The sequence below is a fragment of the Symphalangus syndactylus genome, chromosome 4 (assembly GCF_028878055.3).
Source record: "Symphalangus syndactylus isolate Jambi chromosome 4, NHGRI_mSymSyn1-v2.1_pri, whole genome shotgun sequence".
Classification (NCBI taxonomy): domain Eukaryota; kingdom Metazoa; phylum Chordata; class Mammalia; order Primates; family Hylobatidae; genus Symphalangus; species Symphalangus syndactylus.
Window position 1 is genome coordinate 67,286,194 of NC_072426.2, and position 15,198 is coordinate 67,301,391.

Sequence of the window (15,198 nt, forward strand, 5' to 3'; positions counted from 1 at the left end):
TTCAGCTGCAAGAGGACACCTTGTCAGGAAACAAAGAAAAGAAATTATTAACGTGAAAAACACAGCAGTAACAACCATTCAGACTTCTGATCAGGAATTCGACTACAAGAGAAACTTTGAAAATACGAGGTATAATGATGTTCATTCTTATACCATTGTAACGTATAGATTTTTCAGATCTGTAAGGTCATAGAATAATGTTCACAGCCTTTCTTGTACTAGCCAGTTTCCTGATACTGACACATCCAATGTCAATGAACACCCAGAGGCTACTTTTGTGTTCTCTATCCTATTTTGGAGTTCTTTCTCAAAATTTTTCTTTCTTGGCTTCTACCAGATTGCTTTCTATAATTCTACTCCTAATTCTGAGTGTCCTTTGCTAATATGTCCTCCAATCCCCACATTTAAATCCTCATCCATATCTAAATGTGTCCCTGGGCCCTCTCATTCATTCCAGTGGCTTTAATAGGCAATATGCCATTGGCCCCTGTGTCATAATCACCAGCTGCCCTTTCTTCTTCTGAGCCATCATGTCTATACTTCCAGGTGCATGTTAGCAAACCACTTATTCACTTATTCAGCAGGCTTTATGCTGGGCAGTGGGGACACACAGATACGTGAAGCAAAATCCTTATCCTCAAATTTCTACAGTATTATGGAAAAAACAGGACAGACAAACACATCCCTCTTGTAAAATATGTTAACTCTGCCATAAAAATAGTCAAAGGGTACACTGGGGGCAAGGAGGAAGGAACCCTGCCTTGGTTGGTAGTGGTTAGGGAAAGGGAAAAGTATCTACATTTTGCCCAAGTGGTGAAACTTGAATTGATCAAACTGAGTACATGGTCATCCAGGGAGATAAAGATCATTCCAGCCCCAACCCTAGTCCCCTGGTTTTTAACATCAAAACTGGCCATAGAAAGGGTGAAGGAATGAAATAGAAGAAGAGGTGGCTTCCTGGCTTCCTTCTTTCCCCACACACCCACATCTACTGTTCTCTTCACACACCGCTATTCTTCTCTCCTGCCAATAGTGGTCTCATAGATGATTCATAGATGACTTCTCTGCCACCTCTTCTCCTCACCTTCACCCACACACTCCCCGAATCCCTCAGGCCAACCTCATTTCCTTATTTGAAAAAACAGAAATGTTTATCTGAAGTTTAGAGACATTTGGTGTTTTAAGTTTTTGTGTATTCTGAGACATATATATGCTCTTTGTCTTTGCTTGTGAGGATCCAAATGATTTGTTTCTCTTTGTTACTGGCTATAAAACAGTCCAGCAAACTTCCAAACATCACAGGCCTGCCTCAGGAGCAGGAGGCTGGGTGATACCTGTGACTCCTGTACTTCAGTCTGGAGGCTGAGAGAAATATAAACTGGCTGCAAATGGAAGAAAGATAGACTAAGTGTACTACTTCTAGAAAGTACTGCTTGTAGATATCACATCTAATAAGGAAATGTGATGTTCAATTACATACCCATTTGCTACCACCTTTCTTCTGAGGATACCAGGGATTAGCTTTCAATGTAGCAGATATTTATTAAGCATCTACTGCACACAAGATTCACTTCAGGGCACATGAGTGTGAGTAAGAAGCTATCGCTGTGGTCTGGGATGGAGAATTTGACATTTATTGGGCTAACTCTCATGGGAGGTGGATGACAAAGTCAGACATGAAAGAAGTACAGGCAGAAAGTCAGGGGAAGCTTGTAGAGAGGAAGGTTAGGGAAGGGAGAGGCAGGTGGGCCTGACCACTGCCAGAGATCTGCGGTCCAGCACTCCCTCCCTCTGCCACCTCTGACTTTCCTTTTCCCTCAGCTACCTGAAGCCCTTGTTTTCACTTAACCACTCCCTGTCAGAGCCCCTGACCTGTGACCTAGAATATCACAGCGGGGAGCTGGAGAAAGGTCCAGGCCGGCAGGGCTCTCCATGGTCTTCAGCCAGCCGCAACACAGAGCAGAGTCGCCTGAGTCCAGACGTATAACTGATGTGGGAATTTCAGCGTTGTGTATAAGTCTTCACCAGTGAAATGCATTTAAAGGATCAAAACTAACTTATAAATGGATTTTTTGGAATGTAATCAGTTAGAGACTGCACACTTATCTTCTCTTATTAGTTGTGTTTTGAATAAATGTAAGCATTCTCAGAGAGGTCAGTATTATGGAGGAATTCAAAATACTAGTGTAGCAATTCATCAAAATCATGGGCATCAAAATCATGGTGCCCTACTTAGTTTCTTGACTGATCCTAGCAGGATTCTGCTATGCCTCCTGTACTAGCCTGGGGATACCACAGTAATTCTAGTCCTAGGAAGTGGCCAATAGAATTAGAAAAGAAGGAATCCCGGTAACTTTTTCCAGATTTGACTCAAAGAAGAGTCCGACTTCACAAACAGATCACAAATGACCTAAACTCTCACATGGGTTTCTGGACTAAGATGAAAAGTTTGTTGCAAAAGCCCTCCAAGTAGCAATGAGAGGTGTTAGCATATCAAGGTGTCATCGTACAACATTTTTATTCCATCTTAACCTTTTTCTTAGCTGTATTGCTCTTGTAAGGGTTTTGCCCTTGGCTAGGAAAAAAAAAAAAAAAAAGATGCAGAGAAGACCTTATCTTCAAGTGAAGGGGAAATCATTTTGGAAGGATATTAGCAAAGTAGCAACTGTGAAATTTTGGCCACCATATTACATGATCATGAACTGTAGCGAGGACGTTGCTTTTCCTTTAATTTTATAAGATACTTCCTCTGATCAGTAAACTTAGGGCTTATTAAAGTACAGTATGTCAGCCAAGTAAACATACCCTGCTTACTAGTATCAAACTTAGGTATATTTTTCACAGCATCTCACTACTAAAGGTACTTTGTTTTGAAAAGGATATATTTTGAAAGGATTAAGTTCCTGGAATTTTGATATCTCATTAAATGAAAAGATGGTTCTTCATATGCTAGGATAGTTCTCACTCTGAGTTGAATCTGGTTTTCTCATTATTTGAGTAGTTATCACAGTTGTCACCAGAGAGAACATTCTGGAAAGCACTTGATTAATGTGACTTGAGACGTTTTAATTTTGAAACTTCCTTGTTCCTTTTGCCTTTGTCCCACCAGTATCTGGCATATAGCTATTGCCAAAAGAAGTAATAAGCTCCAGTTTAGTACTGTATATTCAAAGATAATATATTTTACACAGGGAATCTTTCGTGAAGAAACAAGCAGAAAATGCAACCTCTGCTAATGAAAGATTCATTTCAGCTCCAAATAATAAAGGAAGTGTATCTGTTGTGAAGACTTCCACTTTCAAACCTGAAGAGGAAACCACCAATGCTGTGGAGAGTAAAAACAGAGGGTATCAGACTCCAAAAAAAATGAATAATGTGTATGAGGAAGAGGTTAAGCAAGAATTCTACCTTGTAGGGCCAGAAGTAAGCCCCAAACAGAAGTCTATCAAAGACCTGGAAGAGAACAGCAAGCTAAGGAAAGTGGAGAAAGAGGAAGCTATGATCCAGAGTTACTATCAGAGGTACACAGAGGAGAGAAATTGTGAAGAGTCAAAAGCAGCATATCTAGAAAGGAAGGCCATATCAGAAAGGCCAAGCTACCCAGTGCCTTGGTTAGCTGAAAATGAGACTTCCTTTAAAAAAACTTTGGAACCTACACTTAGCCAAAGATCAATTTATCAAAATGCAAACAGCACGGAAAAAGAAAAGAAGACATCTGTAGTTACCCAGAGTGCACCAATATGCAGCCAGGAGGGAGGCGGAGGCCATCTGAGACATGAGACAGTCAAAGAGAGGCAAGTTGAACCAGTGACACAGGCCCAGGAGGAAGAAGATAAAGCAGCGGTATTCATTCAGAGCAAATACCGGGGTTACAAGAGAAGGCAGCAGTTGAGGAAGGACAAGATGTCTTCTTTTAAGCATCAGAGGATTGTCACAACACCAACAGAAGTAGCAAGAAACACTCATAATTTGTATTCCTATCCTACAAAACATGAGGAAATCAATAACATCAAGATGAAGGATAACAAAGACTCGAAAGCAACTTCAGAAAGAGAAGCATGTGATTTGGCAATTTTTTCAAAACAGGTATGTGAATAAATGAATTTATTTACTAATAAAAGTCCCTGGGAACTATACAATAACTGAATTAAACACATAATTAATAACTAGTAGATTGTTTTATCTGTGTTGATGGGCCTGCAAACATTTTTAATAAAATGTCTCAAGGATTGTGCTATTCAAATAACCAGGAACTTTTATCCTAACTTACCATGGTAACAATAGTATAAAATATGATAGAAACCTCATGTAGTCACGATGCTAGAGATTGGTTTATACTGCTTACTAAAATGCTGAGGCTTGATAGTGAAAAGTTTGATGAATCTGTAAGATCTTTAATTGGAGCTAAAAAAAAAAATACAAAGTCGTTTTAAGTTTTCTAAATCCTCCAAAGTTTATGCTTTCTCCCTTTCACAAATTTGAGAAGACATAATTAGGTATCAGATTTTGACAGGTAGCCACACCGAGGCATATACAGTGAAGATGAAAGTCTGCATGTCACATCATGACAGTGAATGAACAGTCATGGAAAATAAGGAATCACAAAGAAAAAACGCAGAGAAAAGTTCCCTCCTGGAGAATATCTCATGCCAGTCATAGGTGTGTTTCAGCTGTTTCTAGAAAGGAGCATAGGAAGCAACAGGTTTTAGGGCTTCTAATGGGTATACATGCAATTTGTCTCTGATACATATAATTTATCTCATAAATTGGTGCTATGGAAAGATCGCAAGAACCAGCTTCTGTAAATGCCAATTCCAGTTCCTCCTTTCTCTTTCTAGGCATTTGACCTTCATAAAATCACTTTATGTGTTAGCACTGTTATTTTCTCCAGTGTGAAATGAAGAGTTTTAACTAGATGATCTCTAAAATACATGGATTTCCAGGGTAATCAATGGTGTATGAAGTAATAAAATAAATATCATAATGGGTTAGTTCCAAGAAGGACTATCTAATATTCCTGAGTCCCTAAACTCCCCTTTTTGTATTTGACAGTGGCTGAGCCTATGAGAAACACGATAACTGCACTTGGACCCTTCCTTAGTGCGAGAGGTGTGGCCCAAACATCTCTAACTTCTAGCTGTCAGTAGAGATCTGCCGTTTTTTAATTTACCCATCCCCTTCCTACTCTTTTTAAGCATGTGGAAACAGTGAGTTTAACGAACATACAGTTCTTCTCACACCAAAGACCAAATCAGGGATTAGAACTCAGACCTGCTATGCCGTGGAGACATGAGATGTAGAATTACCAAGGCATCCACTCGGAGCTGGCCAATAATGCCATGGGAGTAAATTCACTGCTCCATGGAACAAAGCTAGAGGCTGTCCCAGCAGGAGCCTCACACTCAACCCAGCAGGACAGCCATGTTCTCAGACCCAGGATGCAGACACGACAGAGGCTGGGGGCAGAATAGAAAGAGAAACCAGAATAGAGCAGCCCTGAAATCAGGGTAAAAGCCTGAAAAGAAGGCCGGGCGCGGTCTCTCACGCCTGTAATCCCAGCACTTTGGGAGGCTGAGGCGGGCGGATCATGAGGTCAGGAGATCGAGACCATCCTAGCTAATGTGGTGAAACCCCGTCTCTACTAAAAATACAAAAAATCAGCCGGGCGTGGTGGCAGGCACCTGTAGTCCCAGCTACTCGGGAGGCTGAGGCAGGGGAATGACGTGAACCCAGGAGGCGGAGCTTGCAGTGAACCGAGATCGCACCACTGCACTCCAGCCTGGGCGACAGAGCGAGACTCCGTCTCAAAAAAAAAAAAAAAAAAAAAAGACTGGAAAGAAAGAAAAGGAAGGAGGTTTACACAATCAAAGGCAGCAGAGGGGTCCTCAGGACAGAAGCAGAAAGGCAAACACAGCAGAGTGGCAAGGCTGGAAGCCAGATCTCAGAAACCTGGGAAGGAGTCGATGGCAGAACAGAATTCTGCATGTAGCATGACATGCTTGGCAGTTTTAAAGAAAAATGTGAGATGGCAAGTATTCAGAATACAAGGGGGGAAGGTTGTCAGGTGAGAACTTTATCAGACCTTGGTGCAAGGGACAGGGTGGGCCCTGGAGAGGAACATGAGAGTCCCCAAGAGTGCTGGTAAGGCGTTTCCCAGCCCCCGGTGCCTGCAGAACTCTCTGTATTCTTTTCCTTGATTTAACCTGACACATGACCTTCTTTTTAGATATCAAAGTTATCTGAAGAATATTTCATTCTGCAGAAAAAATTGAATGAAATGATTTTGTCACAGCAACTGAAGCCACTTTATCTGGGTGTCTCGCACCATAACCCAATTAATAGACGAGTTTCTTCTCAGCAGTGCCTCTCAGGTAAAAATCAGTAGAGTTAGAACTTCCTGAATGGGAAGGAAATGCCAGATACTTTGTTTATTAGTTTACCACCGTTATTCTATGGCAGATTTGAGGAGCCTGTGTCCTGTCTTAGGAGAACCTTTATTTCATTTCTTATATGGAGATACACTTTTTTTAGGATGTTCCACCCACTTTCTACCTTCTCTGACTTAATTCCCCTCCATTTAGTATGTTTTCCTTTTTTCATTTTAACTAGAACTTGGCGTATGACACCAGAAGGGAATAAAAAGGGGTGGTATAGAGAGGGGGGCTGGCAGGAGGCAGATATGATAAGAGAGAGCAAAAATAGAAATGGAAATATTTCTATTTCCTTTGTCAACATCTGCAACCTTGAGTATAGAGTGTGGAAGGTGCAAAACCCCATTATACAAGAAATATTGTTATTGAACTGTTTTCTAGCCAACCTATTATACTAAACTGGTGAGGAATTCAATCTCAATAATTTTCAGACCTCCCTCTCCCCAGAGCTGTGCAAAGGTTTTATGGCCTTGCACACCACCAAAAGATCAGGTACACCCTGTAGTCAGTCTCTAGCCATTTGCCCATGAAGTTACTGTTGGGACACTCATGGCTCCAGCTGGCCTCCACGAGCTCTTCAAGTTGGGAGGTCTGGCTGCTCCCACACCCTGCAGGTGGCACCTAGACCATGGGGGTCTGGAGCCTCATATTATCCATGCCCACTCTAGGTAGCCATTATCTCTGCAGTCTTATGACCTCCCCCAGGAGCTGTCACAGTAAAGTTCAGGAGTCCCACGACTTTGACCTCTGCCCTGCTGAGGTCTGCCCAGAAGAATCTGCATTTATTTTCCCTTGCTTTCTTGGAGGCCCTCCGCAATCTCACTGCCCCGTTCAGGGATCCCTGACATCATCTCTGCAATGAGTTTGGCTGTTACCAAAGACAGGAAGAGCCACTGACTTCATGCAACTTCCAATTTCTTCCCTGAAAAAACCTCTGAGCCCCAAATATACTAAGATGCACCTGGCTATTTGCCTGATATGAGAGGAAGGGGAAATACCTTAATGTTTTCATCAATTATTCTGCCATATCGTTTTCAAGTCAAGAATTGTGGTGAAGCTGACCACAAATGGCTCTTTGGTGCCCTTCATTCCTGCTGCTCTTCTGTTCTCTGGCCCTGGCTGAGAGCCTCCTGCTGTGAAGAAGAGAGACTAGCAAGTCAGAGCCCAGAGGCCCATTCATTTGGCTGCTGCAATGGCCTGTGCCCAGGGGGCATGCTGGCAGGGTAGGAGCTGAGGGAAGGCCAGGGCTTCAGGTTCCCTCATGGTCACAGAAGTGGCAGCACTGGTGAGTGTGGGGCAGAGAGGAGCAGGTGGTGTGGGAAAGCAAGGAAGCCAGGCAGCTCACCCCAGGCCGCTGCTGGAAAGGAGAAGTACAAATGGGAGGCAGCGTCCTGGGAGGAAGTAGAGGTCGCCACCAAGATTTTCACTTTTGAACATCTCAGGGACTTTAAACAAGCCTGAAAAGCAGCAGAATTTTATGAGAAAGTCAAATTAGTTCATCTTATTCTTTTTTTTTTTTCGTTGAGACAGGGTCTTGCTCTGTCACCCAGGCTGGAGTGCAGTGGCGCAATCTCAGCTCACTACAACCCCCGCCTCCTGGATTCAAGTGATTCTCCTGCCTCAGCATCCTGAGTAGCTGGGAGTACAGGCACGCCCCACCACATCTGGCTAATTTTTCTGTATTTTTAGTAGAGATGAGGTTTCGCCATGTTGGGCAGGCTGGTCTTGAACTCTGACCTCAGGTGATCCTCTTGCCTCTGCCTCCCAAAGTACTGGGATTACAGGTGAGTCACCACGCCTGGCTGAGTTCACCTTATTCTTGAATCTTTTGTTTTTTTGTGGACTTAAGAGGAATATTAGAAATCAATTCTTAGCTTACATGGAGAGGATTGTAGCTCAGAAATATTTCTTTAGCTCTTTGGGTTTAGAGGGAGAATTTTTTTTTTGTTCTCTGCACATATAGAGAAGTTTCATATTATACTACACTTGTTTAAGGCTAAATTGGCAAACATCTGAATTGTCCCATGTCCTAAAGAGTAGCAGAGAAAGTGCCTGAGAGAGGGCCTGATGTGGCCTAATGACACAGGAGTATCTGTGTGGATCTGACAACCCAAAACCCAAGAGGAAGGGGGACAGTGGGAAATGCAGTCCAGTGACCAGATACCAGACAGGGCAAGTTATTCAGCAGATGCCCATGACCAGCCAAGAATGGCTGCAGACCAGATGGCCGGCCCCTCCTCGCTAATGCCATGAAGCTGCCAAAGTCCCCTACGCCAATCCCCAACTTACATGTGGCAGGACAGACAGGACAAGGGAAGGCTGAATGTGAACCATCGATGTTCTTAGTGTCTATTTAGTCATTTTAGGTTTCTGACCCTAACCTAAAATGACTAAATCTACTCGGAAAACATGAAGAATTCAGAATTTAGCTAGAATTTGTTAAAAAATAATTTAGTGCTAGAAAGTAGAAATGAGCACTATGATAAATTAAATTTAGTTTTAAGTATATTAATTTTTTTGTATATCTGAATTGTTGTAAATTGTAAAAAATGTTTTAAAAATCTGATTGCACTGTAGGAATAGAACTTGAGAGCCATGAAGAGAAAAGGGCAAGGCCAGCAAGAGATGATGGTAGCTAGGATGAGGTAGTGGCCAAGAAGGCAGTTTAAAGCAATGGTTAATTTGTAGATTACAAAGGATTTGGTAATTGATTGCACAGGAAAGGGGGCATGCCCAGGTCTCTAACATGATCAGCTAGTATCATGGTGGATGGTGGTATGTCATTACCTAAGATGGGAAAGATTAGATAAAGAGCAGGAGTATGCATTCAATTTAGGCTGTGTTAAGTATGAGAAGCCTTTGATGAATTGGGACAACCGCTCAGTAGGCAGTTGGAGACATACGGGGTAACTGAAGCCATGGAGGAGAAGAGAAGCTCCAGGAAATTTACCTACACTAAGAAGAGAAGAAGCCTAGTGTGAGAGTCTGAACATGTGCAGGTCAGGTAGAGAGGAACCAGGAAAGAGGAGCGACCAGAGATGGGGAGGGCAACCAGGGAGCCTAGACCCTCTGAAGCCAAGGGAAGAGGGTCTTAAGAGGATTGCGTGCAGAAGGATTCAGACAGAACAAGTCAGAAGGGAACCATAAAACATTTGTTAAATTTCCTATTCATTAACAACTACTTACTGAATTCTTCAGATCTTATTTAAATATTAGAATAGAGACAGACGGAAAGGGTGAATGCACATCATCACTGGGGTACTTTGGGGACAGATTCATCCCAGTGTTTGTGGATATAATCTATGTTCACATATTTTAACAATTTATATTTTCGTAAAAAAAAAATCCTTGAATAGCTTATAAAAGTTCATTGTAAAATATAATTCAAAGAACTAAAACAGACAATTGGGCCAGATATTACTTAGCTAATATTTAATCCCTGCGATAGAACCAGTTTATTTCCACATCCCAAAGATGTGCACATTAGGTGAACTGGTGTGTCTTCATGGTCCCAGTGAGAGAGAGAGTGTGTGTCTGAGTGTGCCCTGCAATGGAATGGCATCTTGTCCAGCCTTGCACCCTGAATTTCCAGTACAGGCTCCAACCATCCATGACTCTGAACTGGAACAATTGGGTAAAAAATTTTCTTAACCTTTCTTTCTTTCTTTCTTTCTTTCTTTCTTTCTTTCTTTCTTTCTTTCTTTCTTTCTTTCTTTCTTTCTTTTTCTTTCTTTCCTTTCTTTCTTCTTTCTTTCTTTCTCTTTATTTCTTTCTTTTCTTTTTTTTTTTTTTTGACAGAGTTTTGCTCTGTCTCCCAGGCTGGAATGCAATGGTGCGATCTGGGCTCACCACAACCTCCACAACCTCCACCTCCCGGGTTCAAGCAATTCTCCTGCCTCAGCTTCTCGAGTAGCTGGGATTACAGGCATGTACCAGCATGCCCAGCTAATTTTTGTCTTTTTAGTAGAGATGGAGTTTCACCATGTTGGCCAGGCTGGTCTCAAACTTCTGACCTTGGGTGGCTCATGCCTGTAATCCCAGCACATTGGGAGGCTAAGGCAGGTGGATCACCTGAGGTCAGGAGTTCAAGACCAGCCTGACCAATATGGTGAAACCCCTTCTCTACTAAAAATACAAAAATTAGCTGGGCCTGGTGGCAGGTGCCTGTAATCCCAGCTACTCCAGAGGCTGAGGCAAGTAGAATTACTTGAACCCAGGAGGTAGAAGTTGCAGTGAGCTGAAATCGTGCCACTGCACTCCAGCCTGGGTGACAGAGCAAGACTCCGTCTCAAAAAAAAAAAAAAAAGAACAAGAACAAGAAGAAAAAGAACAACAACAAGGGACAACGTTACCCAGGTGTGGGATTTCCTAACATCTAAATCTTCTGATTTTCCTGAAGAAAATATACATAAAATGATTATTCATCTATTTTCAAAAGGGAACTCAGACAGTCTGAAGACAGTAGGAATTATATTGACTGAACACTTCAGCTTTAATACAGCTAATAACTCTACTCCCCTTCTGCTTTAAATGTTTGTTTATTTATTTATTTATTTATTTTTGGGACAGAGTCTTGCTCTGTCACCCAGGCTGTAGTGCAGTGGCGCGATCTCGGCTCACTGCAAGCTCCGCCTCCCAGGTTCTCACCATTCTCCTGCCTCAGCCTCCCGAGTAGCTGGGGCTCCAGGTGCCAGCCACCACGCCCAGCTAATTTTTTGTATTTTTAGTAGAGACGGGGTTTCACCATGTTAGCCAGGATGGTCTCGATCTCCTGATCTTGTGATCCACCTGCCTTGGCCTCCCAAAGTGCTGGGATTACACCTTGCCCAGCCAATTTTTTTTTTTTTTTTGAGATGGAGTTTCGCTCTTGTTGCCCAGGCTGGAGTGCAATGGCGCGATCTCAGCTTGCTGGAACCTCCGCCTCCCGGTTTCAAGTGATTCTCCTGCCTCAGCCTCCCCAGTAGCTGGGATTACAGGCGACCACCACCATGCCCAGCTAATTTTTGTATTCTTTTTATTAGAGACTGGGTTTCACCATGTTGGCCAGGCTGATCTCAAACTCCTGACCTTAAGTGATCTGCCCACCTTTACCTCCCAAAGTGCTGGGATTACAGGCATGAGCCATTGCACCTGATCTAATTTTTCTTAAATGTATGCATAGTTCACATTTGTTTCAGTGTTGGTCTCTGTTGAGAAGTTTGGTAATATTTTTGTGACCAGAAATATACCATAAGAAGTTAACTCTTGTTTATATCAGTCTATTGTAAAATTGGTCATTTTGCTTAAAGTTGCAGTTTCTAAGAACCCATCGACCTTGTCAAGTGAGAACTTACTGTATGATGATGTGGCTGTTCAAAGAATTACCTCCAACAAAGCTTCCAAGAACTCACAGTGTTTTATGCAAACACATTCAAACATTCATGGAAAAGATAAATCTCATTGTATGTGATTTGTTTGAGAAAAAAAAAAGGAAGAAAAACATACAAAGCTACCTATTTTATGATGTTCATCTATCCTAGAACAAAAGTCTAACAATAACATTTTTTAAAAGCTATTGTTCAATCTCAATTATTAATTAATTAATTTTTGAGACAGCGTTTCACTCTGTCACCCAAGCTGGAGTGCAGTGGCACGACCTCGGCTCACTGCCACCTCTGCCTTCTGGGTTCAAGTGATTCTCATGCCTCAGCCTCCCGAGTAGCTGGGACTACAAACATGCAGCACCACGCCCGGCTTCTTTTTTGTATTTTTAGTAGAGATGCAGTTTCACCATGTTGGCCAGGCTGGTCTTGAACTCCTGACCTCAGATGATCCACCCGCCTCAGCCTCCCAAAGTGCTGGGATTACAAGTGTGAGCCACCGCGCCTGGCCTCAATTATTAATTTAGAGGTAAAACTCCTGAGTATAGTATTTAGTACTAGCTAATGGAATGCAACAGTACATTAAAAGACTGTCCACATAATACATATTTATATAACATATCAAAATATCAAAAAAACTATCTTGATAAATGCTGAAACAGTTTTCAGTAAAATCCAACACTCTGTACTGATGAAATGTAAAACTCTTACTAAACTAAAAGCAGAAAGATATTCTTTAACAATATGAAGAATACGTTTCTTAATTCAATCATCTACCTCATAATTAACTATAAAACACTGGAAGCAGTTTCATTAAAAAGGAGGATGAAGATAAAAATACTAGTAATACCACATTTTTATGTTATTGGGAAATTTCCAGTTAATGCAATAAGACAGCAAAGAGAAGCTTTTTCAAAAAGCATAACTATCAAAAGGGAAAAGATGGGATTGTAGGACTATTACCAGACAACATTAAAAATGTAATGATTGATGCTTGCAATAGAATTCAGTAAGGATATATAGTTATATAGATAGATATTCTTTCCTATAAAAATTTCTAATAGAAAAAGAGCCCAATGGAAATAATAGCAAAAAAAAAAAAAAATCAATACCTTGAAATAAAGCTAGCAACCAAACCCAAAGAGACAAAAAAGAAGAGATGCATAATGGAATGATACATTGTGTTTCTGAATTGAAAGATAAAATACTGTAAACATGACCATTCTAAAATTACTTTCCAGGTTTAAAAAAATTGCATTCAGATCTCTGTGAGCTTTTCTTTGGAACTTAAGAAAATATCCTAAGGATTATTTGTAAATTTCAGAGAAAAAAAGAATAACTATAAATGAGGACTGACTTATTAGATAGTAAAATGAATAATGCTATAATAATTAAAATCATATGCCTCCTTTACAAAAATCAATCACAGATTAATGAAACAGAATAGCCCTAAAATTGACCTGAGTATTTATAAAAACCTCATTTACAAAAAGATACATATGAACAGAAAAGAAATGGATGGATAATGCTTAAAATGTCTCTGATTTGGGATGAGGAGATAAAATATTCTTATCTTCTGCTGAATGCCCAGATATTTTCCAGATGCATTGATCATTTAAATGTAAGAAATAAACAAACTAAATGAAGCCAGATGCTATGAACTGAGCATTTCACAATCTCTGCTTAGAAAGCACAAAGCATAAGAAGTAATAAAAGGAATTACAAAGAAAAACTGTGATAGATTTGGATTACATGAATGTTAAAACCTTCTAGAGATTCCAAAGCATCATTAAAAGTTAAAGAGCTGAAGACAAAAATTTGAAACAAATGTAAAAAGAGTTAAACTGTTTAGCATAAAAAGAGCTCTTTACAAATCATTCGGAAAAATAGCACTCTCAATGGAAAAATGGCACAAGCCATTAATTTATTTACAAAAGAAGAAATGCAGATGGAAAATAAGCATATATATGACCACTCTAGGAGTAAAAAAAAATAAAAAGTCAAACACATTACTATTCTTTACTCATCAAAATTGCAAGTATGAAAAAAACATTTTAACAGTAATGACAAAGTGCTAATGTAATTATTCCCAAACATATGGTAAGATGGCAGCGTCAACATTTTGAAAAGTGACTTGGCAATATGTCCAAAAAAAAAAAACCCCACTGAATTAGTTTATATCATTGACCCAGTAAACTCACTTATGAGAGCATAGCCTAAGGAAATAATCAGAGCTGAAAAAAAAATTGTGTATATGGTAAGAAGAAAAATTGAACAATAGGAGAATGATTAATACGTGATGACACATTCACATATGGAATGTTAACAGCCCTTTAAATGCATTTTTCAGAGAATAGCCTTAGCAAACTGCTAGCTAATCTAACCACTGAATAAAATATTGCAGAATTGGAATTTTAATACTGTAAATAAGTCAGCTTAATCTTCACATACGTGAGGTGGTTCACTAACAACAAGAGCCCCTAAGTCTAGGGTTCTAGAAGAGTTGAGTGACTAGTCAGTGAGAACAAGATGGTCATCTCCAGTACAGCGGATACTCTCCATCCCTTGTTAACCTCACTTCTATATAAAATTAAGAATCTGAATAATATTATTGCAACCTGGTAGAGGACTTCCACAGCCACATGTGGTAAGACTAGAGCGTCATCTCCAGATCTGTCACCTTTGCTGCCATGCTGTCTCAAGCCACTAAAAGTTTCTTTGATACTCCTCCAGCCAGTTTGTGATCAGATGTGCTCTAATAAAGAATAATCGCTTTTTAAAAATACTGGCATATTTCAGCTCATGTTGATAGGAACGAAAAACCCTTTTATCTATGTGTTATAAAGTATGAGCGGAGGGAAAGAAAAAAACAAATATTGTGTGTTTAAAATCAGAGAATGTTCTTCAATTCTGTATTTTTAACAGGCCAATCTAAGAAAATGACTATGAACAGTCAATAAATTTTTTAAAGTTTGGCTCTCTGGGAAAAATTTTTCTAAGTTTTCACCTCAGACTATGTATATAATTTTTTTTAATAAATGAATACCCACATCATTTTGAAAAATAGCCAAGATGTAATTAGATGCCACCTCTGAGTCTTCCTTATTCTCCAAGCAAATAAACATGTGTTTTGGTTGTTTGGCTGTCTCCATAGTTGGTGGGCAGTCATACATAGAAGACATGCTCACAGTGTTCTGCATAACAGCTCATTCTCCCCAACAAAGACCTCACTCTCAAGGCACCCTTGGTATCACCATGTGCATTCGCACGTGCTTCTGTTGTGGTGCCCTGTTTTGGTGACTGCTCACATATAAGCGAGATGACCGGGCATGTGTGTGTAATCTAACTCCTTGGACTAGAACAAAACGAACTGGCCTTTGAGGACTGTAATCCATGCGAGATGACAG

At 40.5% G+C, this 15,198-nt stretch overlaps 1 protein-coding gene across 1 annotated transcript in view; it reads left to right on the top strand.

Moving 5' to 3' along the window:
* The window catches only part of MYO3A (myosin IIIA), a 282,829-nt gene that overhangs the window by 237,847 nt on the left and 29,784 nt on the right, over nucleotides 1-15,198 (top strand). The window contains exons 29-31 of the mRNA XM_055274926.2: nucleotides 6-129; nucleotides 3,192-4,086; nucleotides 6,227-6,371. Coding sequence (XP_055130901.1) covers nucleotides 6-129; nucleotides 3,192-4,086; nucleotides 6,227-6,371 — 1,164 coding nt within the window. The remainder of the gene's footprint in view (nucleotides 1-5; nucleotides 130-3,191; nucleotides 4,087-6,226; nucleotides 6,372-15,198) is intronic.